Below are 21,752 nucleotides of genomic sequence, written 5' to 3'. Positions count from 1 at the left end.
GGGCAATGGCATGGGCATGGGCACTGGCCTCGGCGCTGGACGGGACGGGAGAATTGGGGTGGGGGCAGGCCGAACAGAGTCAGGTAACCAACCGCAGTACAGTCTACAGGGAAAGAGCCCTGGCTTTCTTCCATTAAAAAAAAAAAAAAAAAAAAAAAGATCAGGACCCTAAGATAAGCCTCCTTTCAGCTCCTCACAGAGGAGAGGCTGGTCACAGAGGCCGGGCAGTCTGTTAAAGGGTGAGGTGACTACTCGGGGCCATTGAAGGACGAAGATCAAATGATTTTGGCACTTCAGGGCAGTTCCTCCAGCAGGGACACTCCTTTCAACATGATCCCCGCTCCCATGCCGCATCTCAAAGAAGCAGTGGACAGGATGTACTTTCCAAAATACTGCAATTTAATTCTGAAAAAAACAAATGCTAGAGGCCCAGAGCAGCCCGAGGGACTGGGTCCCCAGTGACCTGCCCTGGGCAAGGTCAGGCTCCTCCCTGCGCTGCCTGGGAGAGGCCTTGGAGAGCTTCCTTATCAGGGCCCAAGTTGGAGCTGCTGACTCGGCTCGGACCGCGAGATTTCTGCCTTGAAAGCAAATGCAGTGGCCTCAGACACGTCCAGCGCACGCCTCTTTCTCGCCCCTCTCCCCTGCCCCTGGCCCGGAGAGCCAGGGCATAGGCGCCTCTAGGTTGGGACATGCGGGCCTCCTTTCCCCCTCCAGTTGCTGGGGTCAGGGCTCTGGGAGACATGTGACCCGGCCCCACATAAACTCCTTGCTGCCCCTTCCCCCTCCCCAGTCTTCCCCACAGGACCTTGTGTTGCACACGTTCTGGTTAACCCAGAAATGGGCAGCCTCTCCTTCCCGACCCTGTCTCAGTAGGAGGTGAGATGAAGCAGTCTGGGCCCTGGGTCTGTTTGAGAACATAAGGGCATCGTTGGGAGAGCCAGCACTTGGGTTGAGGAGAAGACATGGGGGTGAGGTTTGCTCAGGTTTGCTTCCCACCTACTCTGGAGATGGGGGTTTCTCTTTAAGGGGCTCTTTCCCCAGTAGAAGCACTACAGCTGTTTGAAGACATAGCCGGCGGACTGCATACCCGCCAAAGGGTTGAGACCGGAGAATCAACTCTCCCTCACTGTGACCTGAGGTGCCCAGGGGCATAGCAGAAAGGAAGACCAGGGATCCAGGGGGGGCCAGGGAATAGCAACCAAATGCCCCCAAGGGCCCCGCTGTGCTTGTGAGCAGGAGAAGGGCCGCACCTCCTGGAGGGGCTGGTAAGGCTAGAGGTAGCCAAACGGACCCGATCTCTGCGACCCCTCTCTTCCCCTCCCAGGGAGGGAGCTGGGCCCCCGCCCAATCTCCACATTGCTTATCTTCCCTGATAAGAGATAGGCTTTGGTCTAGCTCCCAGCACAAGGGCCCATCTTCTGGGGGGGACTGCTCCCTGGGGAGCTGGAGGAAATGAAGGCCTGGGTCTGCTCAGCCTCTCCCCAGCTGAACTGAGGGTGGGAACAGGGTCACTGCCTCCCTCCTGTCCCAGAAGCGCATGTTCCTTGGTAGCGAGCTGGAGCATTACTGCCCTCACCATGGCTAGGAGGGAGGCCCAGCCCCCGAGTCCTAGTATCTACCAGAAGGCTAAGGCCACCAGGTCCCTACCTTGGTTTTCTGGTGCTCCCTTTGTGTGTGTGTGTGTGTGTATTAAATTATGTATCACTAAACTGAAATATAAATATTTTACCCTCCCTGGGGATGCAGGGAAGCTACAGGAACGAAGGTAGGGGTGGGGGTACAGCCCCCAGTTGGGAAGGGGCTGTGCACTAGGCCCCCAACTCTCTCCCCCACTGGTTCAGCTGCTCAGAATCAACCAGGTCTTGGGGAGCAGGCTGCATCCTCGTGGGCCTCGGGAGCCGTCTCTCAGCCCCTCGGGTTTCACAGGAAGGAGCAACAGCCGGGCCGCTGCTTCTGGGACTCCACATAGTCTCGGATCTGGAAGCTGGGCTCGCCGGCCTGCAGCCCGGCCCTGTATTTCAGCTCCCTGGAAGAGGAAGAGGCAACGGGCTGGGCAGCGAGCCAGGTGGGGAGCATCCTCCCCTCTCCCATGGCCGGGGGCACAGGGACCTCAGAGTGCAGGTGCAGTTGAGCCCAGGGGCCGGGCCCTACTGGACCCCCAGATGGTGCCACCCGGCCCTGCACCGTCCCCTTCCCCACCCAGCTCTCACTTGGCAATGGCCAGAAAGGCTAACTCCACATTCATGCCCGTCTTGGCGCTGGTCTCCATGAAGGGAACTCCGTACTCCTGCCAGGGAGAGCGTGTCCTCAGGGCCAGCCTCTGCTTGCCCCCACCCGTCACCCTGCCCACAAGGCAGCCACTTACCCTGGCCAGCGTCTCTCCGTCTTCCGAGCGAATCACCCTCTCACTGCTCACATCTGCCTGTAAGCCCAGGAGGGTCACTCTGGGGAAGGAAGCCCCAGCCCGCCCCTCTCCTGCCCCTTCTGGCCCATCTGTTGCCCTAGGAGTAGGCACTGCCCGCCCCCTGCTGGTGGCCTGTGGGACTGCGGGCTGTATGACTGGCACCGGGAGAGGTTTGCACCCGGTTCAGGAGCGGTTCCCCAGCGGCCGGCCCTGGAATCTCACTCCCTCATGGGGAGGTGGGTAACTCTCCTAGGCAAGGGCACGAAGACCCAGCCTCAGAGGGTGACAGTAGCTGGGGCTAACTTTTCTGCTCTTAACTCTGCATCTGTGACCCTGGTTACTGTGACCTAATAGGGGCCCAGCAGCTGGGCAGCCTTGGATCTCACAGGCAGCAGCTGAACTTCCCCCACAAGGGCCGTTCCAAAGCTTACGGACAGATAAGATGGACTGAGCCGCCAGGACAGTCTGACCCCTGAACTGGAGACCGGAAAGGGTCCTTTGCTGGAAGGGTGGCCAGCTAACACTCTCGGGTAGTGATGAGGCTGGGCGCAGGCAATGCTGTGGCAGCGGGAGAGGAGGTGCAGGTGGGCTGGTCCTGCCGTGGACCACTCACCTTGTTGCCTAGCAGCATGATCACCACATCCCTCTGGGCGTACTCGTGAATCTCAGTGAGCCAGGCCTGTGGGAGAGGGTGAGCTGAGCTGGGCTAAGGCTGCGCCCCAGCCATTCTTCCCCTCCCTTTTGCCCCTCCTCCTCCTGCCCTATTTGATTATCCTGGGCTACCCACTGCCCCCTCCAACCCCAATGCCCTATTCATTCTCGTATCTGCATCCTTGTTCTGGCCTCCCCAGTCCTGGGTGGTTCCAAACCCCACACAGTGTGGTTCTTAGTTCTATAGAGATGGCAGCAGCTTTGTCTCAGAAATCAGTTGGCAGTCACCAGCGATTTCCTGTTGAGGATTCTAAGGCCACATAAGGGCTCAGTCATCAAAAATACTACGATTGATTAGTAATGTCTGCCATGAGCATGGGGTTGGAAGTGACAGTATGAGTGCCATCCTCTTGAGTTTAGAGAGGGAGCAAAGGAGGGAGGGAGGAGGGAGAGGGGGAGAGAGAGAGAGAGAGAGGAGGGAGAGAGAAGCATCAATTGGTTGCCTCCAATATGTGCCTGACCGGGTGAGGAACCCGCAACCTAGGTATGTGCCCTGACTAGGAATCAAACCCACGACCTTCTGGTGCACGGCATGATGCTACAGCTGGCTGAGCCACACCAGCCAGGGCTCCATTCTCTTTATAAGCTGTTTTATATCTCTCTGTCTTGTCCCCCACGTTGCTTGTCGACCCCTTGAGGTCAGAGAGCATGGGAAACCTTTACGGGGTTGCACACAGGGTCAGTGCTTATATTTGTTGAGCGATCGTCTATTTTCTTCAATAGTTTGGTGGTGAGGACAGAGCCACGCACTCTGTCCGCCTGAGTCATTTCTTGCAACTTGGACTAGATGTTCGGATAGACCTTTCTGCTTGTCCTCCCCTTGGCTCCTGGGGGTAATTGCCCAGGGTGGAGCTGGGTACTTTCTGAACTTTTGTCATGAAGCACACTCATGAATCACCATCAGGCTCAGCACTGCCTGGTCTCCATGCCCACATGCCCATCGCAAACCCAGAGGCAGCGTATTATTACGCCTGAGTCACGGCTCAGGTATCTGCGAAGGCAGCAGCGTTCCGGGCTCCACCCCCTGCCCCAGAGCAGGAGGCAGCCCTGAACTCCGCAGCCCTGCCTTCTGCTGTGGTGGTGGACAGAGCGACCTACCCGGATGTTTTCGAAGGAAGACTTGTTGGTGATGTCATACAGCAGGAGCAAGGCTGCAGGGGGAGAGACAGGTCACACGGGGACTTGGGGCAGAAGGGCGGGTGTCCCAGGTGGGCTGGGGAAGGAGTTGGCGTGCACCCGGGACTCACCTTGGGCATCTCGGTAGTAAGCGTGGGTGACACTGCGGAACCGCTCCTGCCCGGCGGTGTCCCAGATCTAGGAAGGGACGGACACACGGTCAGAAGGAGGCAGGCACAGGGGTGGTGGTGGGCAAGGAAACCCATGTCGTGGTGCGAGAGGAGTGTGGGAAGGCGGCTTCCTTGTGCCTCTGCTTCTCACGGGCTCCTGCTGCCTGCCGATCCCTGCCTGCTGACAGGTCCGAGTCCTCCAGCTTCCTCAGTGCTGTGGCCCCTTCCCCAGCCCAGGGGACGAGAGCCGGGAGGCAGGGGAGGAGGAGCAGCCTAAGCTTGTCTGAAGGCACTTGAGCGCCTTTGCTAGAAGGGAGGGCGCCTGGGAACTGCTTTTTCTGCAGACATCAAAGGAGCAAAAGCCGCTGTTGCTTCTTGCGGGCGCCACAGGAAATTACCCCAGGCCAGGCACGGGCAGGCCACGCCTCCTGTGGTTGGGGTGTAGAGCCAGGGCAGGCCACTCCACCCCTCCTTCCCCTCCCCTCCCCGCCCTCCCACAAAGCCTGCCTCTCACCTGCAGCTTCACCCTCACACCATCCACGGTCACCACCTTGTTCTGAAAGAGAAAAGGGCACAGGGTGGCCAGAGGGCAGGGCAGCCCGGCTCCTGCGCTCTGCTGACGTCCTACGAGGAAGGAGCGTCTTGTCCTGGTCGTTCCCCAGGACTGGAGGGGGTGTGGTGAGCCTCAGAGCTGTCCCAGCCAGATCACCCCATCAGGGCAGTGGACCCCTGTCCCCAGAGAGTCCTGCTGAGGAGCCCTCTCCTGTCTGTTCTTCTCACAACACGAGGCTAAAGGGAGCCTGAGGACCTGCCTGGCTCTCCCCTGGCAGAGGGCTGAGAACTGGGGATCCCACCCCTCCCCCACTTCCGCCTGCCTCTCCAGGAGCTGGGTCCCATCCTGCAACCAAGCTCTGAGAGGTGAGATGCCCCAGCATCCCCGGGACCTCCTCTGGCTGCTCCCCAATCCTCCTAGTGGACTGCCTTCCCCTCCATGGGAGGCGCCCCCCACTGCTGGACCCCTGCCAGGGTTAGGCCCTCACTCCCCTGACCCTTTGGGGGAGCAGCGCTCAGAGGCCTCAGTGTCCCGATGCAGGTTTGTCAAGAAGGACCCTGAAGGTGAGAGGAGGGACCCTGGCAGGCTGCTCTCTCCCCACCTGGCCAGCCCAGCTCCTCCACCTGGTGTGGCAGTGCCTCCTGGAGTGCCAGGAAAGCCCGACGAGGGGGCACCGAGCAAGGGGCTGTGTCTGCCCCACTGGGGGCCGAACTTTAAGACTCAGTCTCTCAATGTTCATATCCTGCAGCGGGCAAGGAGCCAGCCCGGCCTCTGCACACGGGTCCACTGCAGTGGTCCCTTCCCTGGGGCAGCCCTTGTGCCCTCTGGGCAGTGAGCCACCGTCCTGCAGCTGGGGACAGGCGAGGGCAGGGCAGTGCCCCGGGCCTGAGCCACAGCCCGGCTCGCTGCGGGAGGCAGAGCCGGCAGCCACCTCACCCTGAAGTCTATGCCGACGGTGGCTATGAAGGTCCCGGACAGGAAGGCCCCGTCTTTGAATTGGATCAGGAAACAGGTTTTCCCGACGCCCGAGTCTCCCAGAAGCATCACCTAGGAGATGGGGCAGAGGCAGTTAATGGGGAGCTGGGGCGCATTTCTGGGCTTTCAGGGAGAGAAGCCCCGGACAGAGGGGCAGAGGGCGAGGGGAGGAGGCTGACATGGGGGGAGGGGGCATCTGCTACCTTCGCTCTGCCTCTTCCCTCCACACTCTCACCTCTCGGCTCTCCCTCTGACCTCAGTCCTCCCCAACTTCCTGGGAGCTTGTGCTGAGACCTCAGCACCATGAGTCCCCAGATGTGTTTCCTGGCCCTGGAGAACCACCCCATCTGTCTCAGACACGTTGGCCCTGCCCCACCGGGCCCAGATCCCCTCGCACTGCGTGTTCCAGCTGGGCCTGCGCGCATGCGTGGACAGAGAAACAGGCAATAAACGTTAAAACAAATCAGGAAGTGTTAATACCTGGGACAGGATTCCCAGCCGAGGGAGGTGTCACCACCTGATGGGGCGGGGGCACCGCTTTTGCAAAGGCACATTCTAACCTTACTATCGTTTTGGTCACCACACTTATTTGGAAGTTTCTGATGATGTTACATGTTTTTTTTTTCTTCTTTATTTGATGTTACATGCTTATAAAAAGGTTGGATGGCCTGGCCAGTGTGGCTCAGTGGTTGAGAATCAACCCATGAACCAAGAGGTCATCGGCTTGATTACTGGTCAGGGCACATGCCCGGGCTCCAGGCTCAATCCCTGGTAAGGGACATGCTGGAGGCAACCAGTTGATGTTTCTCTCTCATGAATATTTTTTTTTTCTCTCTTTCTCTCTCCCGTCCTTTCTCTTTAAAATTAAAAAAAATTTTTTTTTAAAAAAAACAAAAAACATTGCATGAATCAGGAAAGATTCAACTTTATACCGAGGTGGGGCGACATTTAGTCTGAAGTTCTTTCAGCAGAAACCTCCCAAGTGGGACAAATGGCCACAAACTGGCATCACTGGGTCACTGTCGGGCAGGGGGTGAGGGGCGGAGGGGTGTGTCCCGCCCCCTTATCGCTAGGCCAGACTCTGCTCATCTTCACTGAGGAGCACAAGGGGTCGGGGAGACGAGCCCCCTGTCCGGATGTCCCTCAATATTGGAGAACAGAGGTCTGGACCTAGTGCTGGAAATTTCCCAGCTGGCCCATTAGGAGCTTAATGGGTTGGAGAAGGACTAGGCCTGTGTTATTCTTGAGGCTCTGACCTTGACAAAGGCTTTCCTGCTGAGCCTGTGGGATATGGGGATGAGCTAACTGAGCTGGAAGCTAAGGGGGCTGAGCAATAGGTGGATGAAGGCTGGGGTCCTGGCTTGTGAAGGGCTTGCTTGTGAAGGGGGCTTTGGGAAGATTCCTGAACTGTGCATGGCTCCCACAGTGGCTAGAAGGACGGAGGGAGGCTCTCTTTGAGGCCTTTCTAGAGCCTGTTAATGGCCAGGACCAATCATGTTGCATGAAGCACCCAAGACGTCAGAAGAGTGGGTGCAGGGGGGCACTGCCTGCTGTAGCCCCCACCCCTTCTTTCTAAGGCAGCCCCAGGAGCTCCTGCCAGGCTGTCCTGGACCCAGTCTCCTGGGCAGGCCTGGGGCGCCCAGGGGACAGATGGCGGGGCCAGAGCCCTCTGTCGCCACCCTGCTCCTGGGCTCGTAGGTCCCAGCCCCCAAGAAGGAGGGAAGGAGAGTGAGCTCCTGTGTACTTTACAGATCACAGCTGCCTTGAGCAAACGCTGCCAGCCACCTACCACTAAACACAGACAGCTGCCCAGCCTTGCCACCTCCTAGGCAAACAGCTCATTGGCTTGTCCGGCCAGGAGGTCAGGCGGTCCCCCCAGCCTGGGCTGGCTCCCCCCAGCTTCCCTCCCACCGAAGGCCCAGGGGCCCACTTCCTGCCAAGAGCCCACACAGGACGCCTATCTCAACGGCTCTGGGCGGGTGACTTGCGGAGTGGCTTCCCCTGAAACAATGGGGGCGGAGGCCCCAGCTCCTGGCTAGAGTGAGCCCCGCGTGTGGGGAGGAAACCAAGGCACAGAAGAGCAGGTCTCTTTCAAGGCCCTGCATCCTGAGATGGGCGCCGACCCGCCCACCTAACGCGAGCCTGGGAGAAGGCTGGGAGCGCCCAGCTCCCTTCGCACCTCTTTTAGGGTCCCTGGTACCCGGCTGCCCCCAGAGCCCGGAAGGAGGGCACACAGACCAGCGTCCATTGCCACCCTCGCCTGCTTCTGTACGGGTCACCCGTGGAGGGACTGCGCCCAGAGAGCGGACTTCCACTCCCCAGGTGGGGGGACCTGTGAGCAATCACTGGGATCCTCCTCAGGTTCCGAAACCCCCAGGTGGGCCTGCGTTCTGGAGGAAGGAGCGGCAGCAGTGGGAAGGGAAGAGGCAGAACCTGGGGCGGCTGGAGTTTGGGGCCTAAGGAACCCATGTCAAGTCTCAGCTAAGAGCTTAGCTGGGAGAAGGGCATTAACCCCCTCGCTCACCGCTAGGGGCTGGCTTCTCTGGGTGTCCAGGCATCCAGCTTCCTAGCACCCAGGGTGGGTGCCTGCGTCCAGGAGCGTTAACCCTCAGCGAGAAGCCTGGGGGTCCCCGGGGACTCACATTAGCCGGGAGTGGGAGAAGAAAGTTGGTTGGGAGTTAACTTCCCAGCTTCCTCTCCCTGGCCTGGCAGAGCCAGCTCAGATACCAGAAGTTGGGATGAGCCTAGCGGCCATGTCCCTCTACTCCGGGACACCGGCTGCCTGGCTGGGGGGAAGGACATACGCAGCTAGAAAGGCGCAGGGTCCCTGGAGCCCCAGGGTCTCAGGTTAAAGGGCGCGGGGAGGGGTGGCCCTCAGCACCCGCACAGGCGTCCCCAGCGATGGACGCAGTGGCCACCCACCTTGCGCGCGAGATCGTAGCTCGGGCTGCAGGGCGGCGAGAGCTCGGGGGCCTCGCCATCCTCGGTGGCAGCGGCGCCAGGCGTGCCCGTCATGTTCCTGGACCAGAGGTGAGCTGGCCCCGCTGCGCGCGACGGACGGAGCAGGAACGGCTCCGCCTTAGCCCCGCCCACTCCTCCTACCGGGCCCCGCCCACTCCTACCCGGCCCCGCCCCTGCCGGGACCCCGCCAGGCTCCTCCCTCTGCCCCCGCCAACCCCGCACGCCCGCCAGCGCCGCGCCCGGGGGGCAGCGGGACCCCGACGCAACACTGACCGGCTTCTGGCTCTGAGGCGGGGGCCAAATCCGCCCCGAGGACCGGTTTCCCAAAGTCGCCAGCCGTCGGGGTTAAGTTCCCACGGGTGGCGGTGCCTGTGCGCCCGGCCTGGTACGGAAGGTCTGGCATCAACGGGACCCGCGCACCCGCGCCGGGGTTTCCGCTGTCGTTGCGCAGAGCGGCCAGCAGGCGGCGCCCGAGTCTCGCCAGCTGGCGGCCCACAGGTGCCCCGGGTGTGGGGTCCGGGAGAGGCTGGGACGCCCCTGACCTGCGCCGTGCTGCGTTCGAGCCCAGGCAGCCTCACTATTACTACGCAACCCAGCCCGAGCTCCTGTGAATATAATTTTAGTTACCGACCGATATGCACCTTGCAGCCCATGGGCCCTGTGTTGGTTGGTGCTTGAACTTTGACCTTTAGCGCAGACCGCCTCGCATTTCTCCCTGACCTGCGGGGCTGCGTCCAGAATGTGCCATCACGGGCTCTCCCCGCCTCCAGGCTCTCCCTGCCCTGCAGTTGAGCTGCGATCCCACGCGCAAGGTGGGCTGGGGACTCCTGTGCGGGTTCTGAGGGCCACCCCTCCCCGCGCCCTTTGCCCTGAGATCCTGGGACTCCTGGGACGCAGTGCCTTTGTGGCTGCGTCTAAGGTGGCGCTCCTGAAGGCAGGGCTGGCCTTCCCACGCGTGGCCCTCCGTCTTTGGCAATTAGTAGGCCCTAATCGTTTGGTATCAGGTGAATTCATGAAGTTGTGAAGCATTTTGAGCAGTCTCTGGGACATCCCGTGAGGGTCCAGCCCAGGAGAGAGGGAGAGCCCGGCCTGTCCTGTCTCAGGCAGTGCCAGGCTCTCAACTGAACCACATACTTCCTTCCTTCTCACAGGTCAGGGGCAAAACTTGGAGGTCCCACCCTGTGCATCTGTGGAGCGTGAATGAGAGTTTGTGCACCCGTAGCCACACCCATGTCCAGCCCACACTCTGCCCTCTGAGTCTGACTGGTGGGAAGAGGGCGGGGAGTGGAGTGTGACTCTGAGGGCACCGTGGGCCCTGTGTGCTGAGGGGGCAGGCAGGGCATGCGCCCGTGGTGGGGGACGCCCAGCACCAGCCAGCCTGGCTCGCGTCGTGGAAGGCCTCAGGTGCCGTCAGCACAGCCTCGCCCTCCTGGGGCTCAGCCCTGCACCCCGGAGCCCAGCTGCTCCCAGTGGCCGGGGGCTGGGGGCACTGGTGTGTCAGCTTGGATTCTGGGCTCTGCACCGAGGCTGAGCTCACATTTCAGCCTCACTCGGAAGCCCTGTCCGTGGTGGGCCCTGGCCTTCCTTCCTGTGACCCCGGCAAGCTCAGTGTCGGGGGTTTCCCCTGTCTCTTTCCACGAGCGGGACTCCGGCCGAGTGGCCTCGCAGGCCTGTGCTCTGTCGGCCCCAGAGGCTGGCCTCCCAAACACCCACGCCGCCCAGGAAATGCCATGGGCTCCTCCCCAGGACGCTGGAGACCCCAGAGAAGGGCCCTGCAGCGCCTGAGAATAGTCTACACCCAGAGCCAAGTCCCCTCAGAGGCCTTCCCAGGACCAGGGGTTACCGAGCAGCCACAGTCCTGGTGAGAGTGGACAGAGGGTGAGGGGTGGAGGGAGGCCTTCCTGGCCCACGAGGGGCTATGGGTTGGGACCACTTCTCTAATCTGAGCTGCCCCCCTGATGTGTCCAGGGAGAGACCAAGAGCTAAAAAAAGAACTTTAACCTTTGCCCTCCCAGTGCCCTAGGACCACAATGCCAGGATTGGACTGTTTTTGTCATTTTAAGCCACACCCTTGCCTCCCCAGGTTCTTATTGCCTTGGAGGTGGACATGGGCAATCTGTATCAACACATGTCCTTGTATTCCAGCTTCCGGTTGTGTGCTGTCAATGGGGAGCCCCATAGGATATGGGGGGAGCAGGAGGAGGGCCGTGTGGGGGGAGGGTTACTAGGCTTTGCTGCGTTCCTCCACTGATGGTCACAGCTCCTGCCCGCCAGCCCCCTGCACACAGCCCTCTTGGTCCCTGGCTCTGTGATGGTTCCCTCCTCTCACCTCTCTTAGGCTGGGGAGTGGGGTGGGGGATGGAAGCCATATAAGGACCCCAAAACACTGCACCATCCCTCCTGGTTTCCCAGCACCCTGCCTACACCTTGGTCAATAGTCTGTTTATTAAACCTCCTAGAATGATCCAACGCGAGTGGCCACCTGCTTCCTGCTGGGACCCTGACAGAGCCCACCGGGCCCCGGAGGCGGGGAGCACTCACTGTGAATCCGATGCCCACAGTGGCCGAGAAGGAGCCGGGGATGAACTTGCCCTGGTCGAACTGGACCAGCAGAGATGTCTTCCCCACGCCACTGTCGCCCACCAGGATGGTCTGAAGGGAGCAACGGAGAGGCGGGAGCTGCAGTGTGAAGCAGGTTTCTGAGATGGTGTTGTGGCTGGGACAGTGGGCTCCTTGTAAACACACATACACATGTGTGCACACACACACAAACACACACACAAACACACAGACACATCCACACAGATGAACACGTAGACAGAGGGCATGCCCATACACACAACATGTACAGAGACACACTCATACACACAGATGCACATTCGCTGAAGGAGGCAGGAAAGCATAGAGGAAATCTTGTGTCACCCCAAGTTAAAACACATCTGAGGTGACCATGAGAAGGTGCCTCTCAGGCACCTAAACTCAGGGGCATAACGGCCTGGCCCCCTGCTGGCTCTGCAATCCACCATTGGTGTGTGGAGGCCACTTCACACAGGCAATCCCAGCCAAAGGCGGAGCGTGGCAGGGACTTGGAGGCGGGGCTTGTTTCTGGGGATACAGGACCCCCTCATGGCTGCTTTCAGCTGGGGACCTCCTCATGGTTTTACAGAACCTTCCAGAGACTGCCTGGTGGCCTCTGTCCTTCACTTGGGGTCAGAGCATGGTCTGCAGGCTCTCCCTGCCTCTCCTGGTTTCTCCCTGGTGTTTCCCCTAAAACAGTCCCTGCACAGCGAGTTCCCTTTCCACACCTGCTTCCTGGGACCTGGACTAGCTCCACGGCCCTCAGTGTGGGGAAGTCTCAAACAGGGGTGACAGGAAAGATCAGCACGCCAGGCTACATGCCTTGGGAGGAAAGAGTTTGCACTTGGCCCTGGCACAGGCCGTGGAGAGAACATTTCAAAGAGAAGCAGAGTTTGGGAAAAGAGGGGAAGGACACATTGTACTGGGAGGAAGAAGTGGAGAGAATTAGCGTGGAAGTTCAGGTGCTGAATAATTAATACTAATAGTACAAGAATAAACTCTGGTCCCCGCCAGTCTGGCTCAGTGGATGGAGCGTTGGCCTGCGGACCGAAGGGTCCCGGGTTCGATTTTGGTCCAGAGCATGTACCTCGGTTGCAGGCTCCTCCCCGGCCCAGGCTCTGTGCAGGAGGCGACCAATGGATGTTCCTCTCACATCAGTGTTTCTCTCTGTCTTTTTCTCTCTGTTCCATTCTCTCTAAAAATAAGTAGAAAAATATCCTCAGGTGAGGATTTAAAAAAAAAGAAAGAAAGGATAAACTCTGTGTTTCCTGTACTACAACTGTAAACCTACTTTTGCCCCACTCTGTACACACACCCAAGGGCTGGTACCCAGTAGTCTCTCAGTGAGTGAATGAAGGGATGAATACTGTAAATAAGTGGATAAATGCCTTACTTTCAAAATGGACAAGAGTTACTTTGCAAGGCAAGCATCCAGGGGAAGAATAACAATGCAGTAAAAATAGTTCATTCATTTATTCATTTTCCATCAGTTATTTATTGAGCATCTACTATGTGCCCAATGTGGTTTTAGCCACTCGGGATACAGCCCTATAATACAGAGTGGGAGATATGCAACTAACCGGGCTCCGTCACCTATGGACAGATTGGGTTCTGATAGCAGATTAGCTGTAGTTTGCAAGTCTACACTGACCAAGAGGAGTGTGGGCTTGCAGTCGCTGTATGCATTTCCACTAAGACAAATACATTGACAATATTTGTTTATAGGACATTTTCCCCCAAAGTTGACAACAAAAATCTATTGAGCAATGAGTGACATGAACTCATGTAACACATCAGCGACTCTGCTTGATTTCTGAAATAATCGTGCATTTCTGCAGAAAGAGATAAAAGATGTTAAAAGTGATTATCTTGGGGTGGTGAGATTAGAGGCAATTAAATCTTTTTTTTTTTTTTTTTTTTTACCTTATCTGTGTTTTCACATTTTAAAAAAAATCTCTCAATTTGTTTATGTGATGTATCACATTTATTGATTTGTGGATATTGTACCATCCTTGCACCTCTGGGATAAATCCTACTTGGTCATGGTGTATGATCTTTCTGATGTACTGCTAGATCTGATTTGCTAGAATTTTGTTGAGGATTTTGTCATCTATGTTCATGAGGGATATTGGCCTATAATTCTCTTTCTTTGTGTTGTCTTTACCTGGTTTTGGTATTAGGGTGATGCTGGCTTCATAGAATGAGCTTGGAAGTGTTCCTTCCTCTTGAATTTTTTGGAACAGTCTGAGGAGGATAGGTTTTAGTTCTTCTTTGAATGTTTGGTAAAACTCCCCTGTGAAGCCATCTGGCCCTGGGCTTTTGTTTGCTGGAAGCTTTTTGATGACTGCTTCCATTTCCTCCATAGTTACCGGCCTATTGAGGTTTTTAGATTCTTCCTGATTGAGTTTTGGGAGGTTGTATTTTTCTAGGAATATGTCCACTTCCTCTAGGTCGTCTAGTTTGTTGGAGTAGAGTTGTTCATAGTGTGTTTCACCATTTATTTTCCTAACATGAACATGTATTGCTTTTGTAATTTAGACCAACTTCTTGTTTTGAATCACATGCCCCAGATGGTGCTAGTGGTCCAAGTGATACCACAGCGAGGGTTTGTTTTTCAGTGTAAAATTTTTGTATTTAGAATTAGGCAATGGACTCAGATGATCCCAATGTTTTTTAAAATATATTTTATTGATTTTTTACAGAGAGGAAGGGAGAGAGATAGAGAGTTAGAAACATCGATGAGAGAGAAACATCGATCAGCTGCCTCCTGCACACCCCCTACTGGGGATATGCCCGCAACCCAGGTACATGCCCTTGACCGGAATCGAACCTGGGACCCTTCAGTCCGTAGGCCGACGCTCTATCCACTGAGCCAAACAGGTTTCGGCAAGATGATCCCAATTTTGTTGGCAACATCCAAAGCATCGTCGTCAGGAGCCAGTCGAACATATGCCTTCTTCTCGCCATCAGGCCTGATCAGGGCGTTGACCGTGGCCACATCCATGTCCTAGAGCTTCTCACAGCCTGTTTGAGCTGGTGCTTGTGGCCTTGACATCCACAAGGAACACAGTGCCTTGTTCTCTTCTCTCTTCTCCATGGCTGACTCGGCAGTCGGGAATTTGATGATCGCGCAGTGGGCAGGCTTGTTTTCCCTGGGTGCGCTCTTCCAGGGATATTCGGGCTGCCTTCAGAGCCTCAGTGTCTTTGGCCGTCGGAAGGTGGGTGACGTGGGGGTCTTCCTTTTCGTGTGACTGCGGACGCCTTTCAGCGCTGCTTTCTTTGCCTTCAAAGCCTTTGCTTTGGCTTCGGCTTGGGGAGGGGAAGGGGCTTCCTTCTTAGCTTTCGGCGCCATCTTTGTAAAAAGCTTGCTAGTTATTAATAACAGGAAAGGAGCAGAGGGAAGGCCAGACATTATACGCCTGTCATTTGGAAGCTGCCACTTTGCACTCTCCAGGGGACCACCAGCCCATTCCCTGCAGAATCACTGGGGGGAGGGGTCCAACAAAGGGGAAATAGATACATGAGCAGCGAAGTTGGGGTGCCTAGGGAAGGTACTTGCCTGTTAGTCAAGCCTGGGGAACCATGATTGGCCAGAATGGGTGGAGCCAAGGCAAGCCCAGGAAAATTGGGGAACACATAATCCCCTAAACAAAGGAGTTGGCTGGTGTGACTGTTGGCCGTGTTGCTCCAAGCTTCCTTGCATCCGCCTGTAGGGCCCACGACCACGCGGACCCCACATGCAGGGGACTGAGGGGTGCAGGGGGAGCACGAGCTGAGCCTGCCTAACTCTGAGTCGCACGGCGCGTACACGGCGAGGAAACGCTGGACACCAGTCCGATGGAAGCCACGGCCACGCTTCTTCCTTGTGGGACAAAGGGGAACTCTGGGAGTTAATTCCGTGCGAATAAAAGCCACTCGTTCTCCCATACGAGTCTCAGAAAATGCTTTTTCTTGGGAAATTGCAAAAAGTCCACTCCCACCAGCAACGGGGGAGACGAGGACCTCTCCCCGCCGGTGACACTGGTCTGTTCCCTTCTGAACCACATCCGAGAAAGAGGTGCGGGCGGGGGTCATCCTTGAGGAGCTGTGAGGGGACGTCGAAGGGGCAGAGAGCAGCTGGGTGGACCGAGCCAGGGGCCGCTACAGGGGTACAGAGTCAGGGGTGAGGCAGCTGCTGAAGGGCGGGTCTAGGTTTTGCAGGACCTGCTCTAAATGTTCTGTTGCCACAAGAAGGCTGCGATGAATGGTCCCAAACACAGTGGCACAGAGTGAGTCTGTGAGGGGGCGGTGTGATCTGGGAGGTGCTTCTGGGCTCAGGCGGGCTCCCTTGGGTGTTGAGGGTTGGTTGGCTGTTGGCTGGGGCAGCTTGGCTCTCTGCTCTACGTGTGTCTCCATCCACCCAACGCTAGCCCGTGCGCCCACCCAACGCTGGCCCCTGCGTTGTCACGGCAGAGGCAGAGGTGAATGAGAGCAAGAGGGAGCGCAGGAAGCCTCCGCAGGCTGAGTCTGGAACGAGTGCACCGTTACTTCTGCTGGGTTTTCTTGGGAAAGTAGGGCACAGATCTGGTCCAGACTCAAGGATGGGGTGGGGGTGAGGGTGGGGGGTAGACCCTCCCCTTCAGTGAGAACAACGGTGGAGTAAAGAGCAGAGGGTGGGACCATCTATCACAGGCCTGAAGCTTACACAGTGTTGAGGCCGGTTTTTAGGAAAGAGGACCTACGTACGTCATGAACACAGCATTGGATGCAGGGCTTTGAAAGGAGCCTGATCAAGTGAGGGGTGCTGACGGTTAAGCTCCAGCAGCCTCAGGGTGCATCTGCCTCTTCCTCACTTTCACAGAGAAGTGAGAAGCTTGAAGGCCCATGGAGCAGAGCTGAGAGGGGGAGCCACCGTCAGGCACACCCATGCAGCCGTGCACGCACACATACACGAGGGTGCTTCAGAGCAGGAGGACTCTCACTGGCCCGTTCCATCCCCTCTTTTGTGGGAACCTGTGAGCCTGGGGAGGTAACTGAGGACACAGGGCCCCAGCAGAGCCCGCCTCTCCTGGAGTCCCCAGAGGCACTTAGAGGAGCAGTCTTGCTGTCACTCAGAAACAACCAGATAACAACTCGCGGCTCTGGACTCCAAGGGCAGCCTCCTCGGGTCGGAGGGGGCCGGGTGGGCCCCGGATCAGGGCCGGGCCACAGGCAGAACCCTGAGCAGGTCAGAGGCTGTTCACTCCCTGCTCCCACGCCCAAGAAAGGCCAGGAAAGATTCTGCCCTCTTGGTTTCTCACCCGATTGGATAGTTGATCTTGTGAAGTGAAAGGCCGGTTCTGGCCACTTCCTGGAAAAGCCCTGGCTCGTCAGCTGCTGTGTTTTTCTGTGCAAAGAACCCCCCTGTCTCCTATTCACTCCTGATTCGGTAGGAAGACCTGAGGTTTCCCCTCGGGATTCAGTGGCTCCTCAAGATGTCACAGGGTGTGTGTGACACATGGCCAAAGTGGCTCCAGGAGTGAAATATGAGAAAGGCTAACCTCTGAGCCCCACCCTGAGGGCTTGCTGGGATACCAGTAGGGAGGGAAATGGGGGGATGGGCACCAAGTTGTAGGAAAAAGGGAGCAAGACCTGCAGAACCGGTGCTTTTCTCTCCCTACATCAGCAAAATAGGTTTTATAAGGGATGGGGGGAGGGAGGAGGGAGGGAGAATAGCCAAGCATAATGAGCTAGTTTCTTTTTTAAAAAATTATCGATCGATTGCAAGAGAGAGAGAGAGAGAGAGAGAGAGAGAGAAGAAACATCGATTTGTTGTTTCATTTATTTATGCATTCCTCTGGTTGCCTATTGTATATGCCCTGACTGGGATCAAACCTGCAATCCAGGCATATCAGAACTAACTTCCAACCAACTGAGCCACCCAGCCAGGGCACAATGAACCAGTTTCTCCATTAAGGAGCCCTTGGCATTACTGACAAGTTTATGGAAGATTCAGGCTGGGGTTGATATCCATGGGCTCTTACCTGGAGGGCTGGGGCACAGCAGTGAGTTTCTGGTATGTCCTCAGGACAGAGGCCCCTCTTGCCCCTTGCTTCTTACTGAGCTACCAGGTGCCCTGTCTCTGAGCCCCTTTCTTTGCAGGCTGGGTTTTGATACTCCCTCGGCCTGATCTTCATGCCAATCTCTGGTCCAGAATCTCTCCCCTGACTTTCTGACTTTGGTCCCAAGTCCTCCTTCACCCGGTTGAACTCCTGACCTGGGCTCCTGAGAATCTGGCTACACCTGAAATTCCAGGTTTAGGATATCGTGTCCAATGCTGGGCTCTCTGTTGGAGCTGGGTCCCCGCCTCCAGTCCAGAGGGTTGAGTAAGAGCCGGCCTGACCTGGTGGGTCTGTGTCTGCGATTTCTAGGAGACGGAGCAGCACTGCGAGTTCTCGTTCAGTTCTATTCACCAGTGGGAAGTGAGTCTGTAGGTTGCTCTCGCTGACTGGCTCGACCCAGGGGGACCCGTGTGAGGCTGAAAATGTACCTGTTGATGGTCTTCCCTCCCTTCTTCTTGTATCCAGGTGAGTGGGGGCTGGGTCTGAACTTGTGGGAAAAGCTTATGGGCAGGAGGAGGTGGCTGCCAGGGGGAGAAGTGGCCCAGAAGGTGTCCTGCTGAGAAGTGGACCCCATTTCTAAGTAGTTCCTCCAAGCCATGAGCCTGTGCGGTTCATCCACTCAACTCACCACCAGTGTTTCCGCGGCTACAGTTGCCAATGAAGAAATATGCAGCCTGGCTTTCACACTGAGCCCAGCAGAAGGCATACCTCCTAACCACCCCGGGGGCTGATAATTCAAGATGGACAGATGGATGGGGGGCCCATCGGTCACAGCAGAGGAGCCCTGGCTGCTCAGGGGAGCTGGTGATGCTTGCTCCTGGACCTTCGTGACTGTGTTAGAAGCAAGGGAGGCTTTGGGAAAGAAGTGAAGGTGGAAGGTGCTTGAGGGAAGGAAAGCAGGGAGGTTGCCAGACAGGGAGGGGGAGGGGAGGTGATTCTAGGTCTTTGAGGTAGAAGGAAGTAGCAGAAGTTGCTGAGGGAGGGACTGGAAAAATCAAGAGGAGGTAGCTTGGTCGGGTGAAGAGGAAAGGAGCAGCTGAGACATGGACAGAGGGTTGAAGTGAACTTGAAGTTGCTGGATGCCACCGGTTTGATTAAAAATTAAGGGGATTGTCTTGGAAATGTTGGAAGGCCTCAGGGCTTGGCCTTTGGGCTTCTTTTCTCTCTGGAGTCACTCCCTTGTTGATCTCATCTCCTCTCTTGACTTTAAATGCTATCTCTATAAAGATGACTCCCAATTCTGTATCTCTAGTCCTTGAACATCTTCCTAGATTCCAGAATCTTCTACCTAATTTCCCATTGAACAGCTTCACTCAGATGTTGACATTTCAAATGTGACCTGACCACTCCTTCCCCCTTCAATTCCTTTCTGTCCCACTGTTGCGTTGGGAACCTCCATCCTTCTAGGTGCTCAGGCAAAACCTGGGCATCCATCTCCTCTCACATCCCATAATGACCCTTAGACAATGTAAGCCACATCCTGTCTCTCCTCTAGTCAAAACCTTCCAATGACCTCCCATCCTACTCAGAGTAAAAATCCAGCTCCTTACTGAGTTCTTCCATGTCATTGCTGCGGGCTCTTCTCTATTCTTTTCCCTCTGGTTCAACCACTTCATCTGCACTGGCCTATTAGATGTTCTTTGAACATGGTAGGCACACTCCTGCCTCAGGGCCTTTGCACTGCTATTCTCTTGAGCCACAGGTTCCAGTCCCTCACATCTTTGCTTCTCACAGAGGCCTTCATTGATGACCTTAATTACAACAACAATTCCTTTGCATCATTTTTTCCCACTGTCTCTTCCCTTCCCCCACCTTGATTGAATATAAGCTTCAGGAGGGCAGGGATATTTGCACCTACAAACATACCAAGTATGGATTAGAAAAACAGTTGAATGAGTAAATGTATCTAATGGCAATGAAGCTATATGACTGCTGAAACCACCCCACCACACACCAAATCTTTCTACTTTCACAGAACTGAACTATTGAGACTCTTAACATTAATTAGAGAGGACATACATTGCTCATGGGTATGTAAAATGGTGCAGCCACTTTGGAAAACAATTTGACATGCTTGAAAATGCTAAACATGCGGTTATCATGTGACCCAGCAATTCCACTCCTGGGTAAATACCCAAGAGAATTGAAAATATATGTCCATGTAAAAAGTTGGATGCAAATGTTCATGGCAACATTATCTCTAATTTCCCTAAAGTGGGAACAACTCACATGTGCATCAACTGATGCATAAATAAATATAATGTGGTCTGTCCATACGATGGATTGGCATAAGGATAGACAAAGGGATCAATGGGTCAGCAAGGAAAATCTATAAAGTAACTCACATATTTACTTTTTGACAAAGAAACCAAAGCAATTCAATGGAGAACATGGGATCAGTGTGATATGGTTTCCGTAGTTGGCATCACTGCTGTGGTCAATGTCAAAGGCCCTGCAGTGGGTGCTTGGCTGTGGAACCACTAGACCCACTAGGAGCCGCCTCTGCACAGCCAGGTGAGCGGGTGCAGCAGCTGCACCTCCTGAGGCCAGCAGCACAGGCCAGGAGCACTCACTCCTGTGGCCATGGGTCCGTTGGTGCTTCCTCCCCCTGAGACCAGTTAACACTGAGATGCTGCAAAAGGACAAAGATTTATGGGCCACAGGGAGCGGGAGGGAGGGAGTTATAGGAGATAATTATTGCTCAGAGTCAGTGCTTTTGTTTCCTTGAGCTCGGCAGTGGTGCTGTTAGGTGGTTTTGAGGTGGCTCTGAGCCAGTGGAACTTGGGAGGACAAAGGTCTGTGTTGTGGAAGGTGAATTCCTTCCTTGACTCTGTCCCACTCATCAGGCCTTGGACTTGTCGGAGCTGCTCACAGTGCAGGCAGCTGCTGCCTGAGCCTCGGGGTGGTGGTGGGGGAGGTGACAGATATATGGATTTGTGTTTTCCAGACTCATCGTATATCATCTCGGGACCAAAAGAAGTGAGAGGCGGGGAGTGGGACTCATTGTCTGTGCAGTGTCACTATGACCCAGGGTGGGAGACCTACAGGAAGTGGTGGTGTCGTGGGCATGACTGGATTAGCTGTGAGATCCTCGTTATAACCAATGGGTCAGAGATGGTGAAGAAGAACCGTGTGTCCATCAGGGACCATCCGAGAAGCCTCATGTTCACTGTGATCATGAAGGAGCTCAGGCGAGAAGATACAGACACTTACTGGTGTGGGATTGAGAGAACTGGATCTGACCATGGGGTCCCTGTTAAAGTGACCATTGACCCAGGTAAGAGGACATGCATGTGTGGCTGGGTCTCTTCAGGGCCTGCTCTGCCCTGGTCCCTGAGGCCCCTCTCCAGTGACTGAACTCACTCAGATGAACTGCCACAGAGGAGGGTTGGACCTGAGGTCTCATGGAATCGCAGCTGCTCACTTAGGTTGGGAGGTGCAGGGTTTCTCTTAGATGCTCTTGGGGCTCCCAGGACCTTCCCAGGATGGATCAAGCCTTTCTGGGCACATTTTTTCTCTGCACAGCTCAGTACCTGAGACTATTGCCCATAGAGACCACGGAGATGGCCGCAGTTTTAGCTCATGGGCTGAGGGAAGCCTCTTCTGTGGGAACCAAGTCCTGCCAAGGCTTCCCTGGCACCTCTGGTGCCCAGGTGCCCCTGCTCTTCCTGGAGGTTAGGGCCCGGGCTCCTAGCCGCTGTCCCACCCCTTGTTCCATATCTGGTCTCAGGGGGAAGGAGGCCCAGCACAGTTGGGGCTGGGGGTCACTCCCGAGGTCTGGAAAGGCTTCCACAGCCAAACACTTGCATTCTGGGCGCCTGACATCCCACCATGAGCCATGGATGCATCTGGGCTTACAGACGTTCTCTTCCTAAGACCTTCTGGAATAGACACTCCTGGGAGCATCTGGGTGTGAACAGGTGTCTGTTGGGCTCTGCTTCTGCCGACCCTCGGACAGCCAGCACCAGCTCACAGGGCACTCATGGCCGGGAGGGGACACACTCATAGCGTCCCCACCACACCGGGAACCCAGGAGGCCTGAGGTAGCTGCCAAGTGCAGCACGTTCCTTGTCTCATGGGATCTCGAGAATGACCCTGAGCAGGAACTGCCCCATCACAGAAACTTAAAAACTTGTCCAAAGGAAAGGCTCTTCCTGAGCATCGTGATTTTGCTCAGGGCCAGCCCTGACCTTAGAAGTCATAGC

At 56.1% G+C, this 21,752-nt stretch overlaps 2 protein-coding genes and 1 pseudogene across 18 annotated transcripts in view; 1 reads left to right on the top strand and 2 right to left on the bottom strand.

Annotated features, from left to right (window-relative positions):
* Nucleotides 1–378: 378 nt before the first annotated feature.
* The window catches only part of RAB37 (RAB37, member RAS oncogene family), a 58,118-nt gene continuing 36,744 nt past the window's right edge, over nucleotides 379–21,752 (bottom strand). The window contains exons 2-10 of one of the 9 annotated variants that reach the window (XM_059671123.1): nucleotides 11,432–11,544; nucleotides 5,891–6,001; nucleotides 4,916–4,957; nucleotides 4,363–4,429; nucleotides 4,214–4,266; nucleotides 3,018–3,083; nucleotides 2,366–2,422; nucleotides 2,211–2,287; nucleotides 379–2,026 (exon numbers count right to left, since the gene is read on the bottom strand). In XM_059671123.1, coding sequence (XP_059527106.1) covers nucleotides 1,921–2,026; nucleotides 2,211–2,287; nucleotides 2,366–2,422; nucleotides 3,018–3,083; nucleotides 4,214–4,266; nucleotides 4,363–4,429; nucleotides 4,916–4,957; nucleotides 5,891–6,001; nucleotides 11,432–11,544 — 692 coding nt within the window. In that variant the 3' untranslated portion in view covers nucleotides 379–1,920. Of the gene's footprint in view, nucleotides 2,027–2,210; nucleotides 2,423–3,017; nucleotides 3,084–4,213; nucleotides 4,267–4,362; nucleotides 4,430–4,915; nucleotides 4,958–5,890; nucleotides 6,002–8,851; nucleotides 9,013–11,431; nucleotides 11,545–21,752 lie in introns of those variants that run through there. The other 8 variants (XM_059671126.1, XM_059671122.1, XM_059671128.1 and 5 more) reach the window with 8 other exon arrangements.
* Nucleotides 13,261–14,841, bottom strand: LOC132218498 (large ribosomal subunit protein uL23-like; annotated as a pseudogene).
* Nucleotides 20,388–21,752, top strand: part of CD300LF (CD300 molecule like family member f) — a 77,117-nt gene continuing 75,752 nt past the window's right edge. For 2 of the 9 annotated variants that reach the window (XM_059671093.1, XM_059671105.1), the window contains exon 1: nucleotides 20,395–20,824. In XM_059671093.1, coding sequence (XP_059527076.1) covers nucleotides 20,476–20,824 — 349 coding nt within the window. In that variant the 5' untranslated portion in view covers nucleotides 20,395–20,475. Of the gene's footprint in view, nucleotides 20,825–21,752 lie in introns of all 9 variants that reach the window. The other 7 variants (XR_009449359.1, XM_059671099.1, XM_059671100.1 and 4 more) reach the window with 6 other exon arrangements.

Source organism: Myotis daubentonii, chromosome 16 (assembly GCF_963259705.1).
Source record: "Myotis daubentonii chromosome 16, mMyoDau2.1, whole genome shotgun sequence".
In the NCBI taxonomy this organism is placed as follows: domain Eukaryota; kingdom Metazoa; phylum Chordata; class Mammalia; order Chiroptera; family Vespertilionidae; genus Myotis; species Myotis daubentonii.
This window is presented reverse-complemented; position numbering and strand designations above follow the sequence as displayed.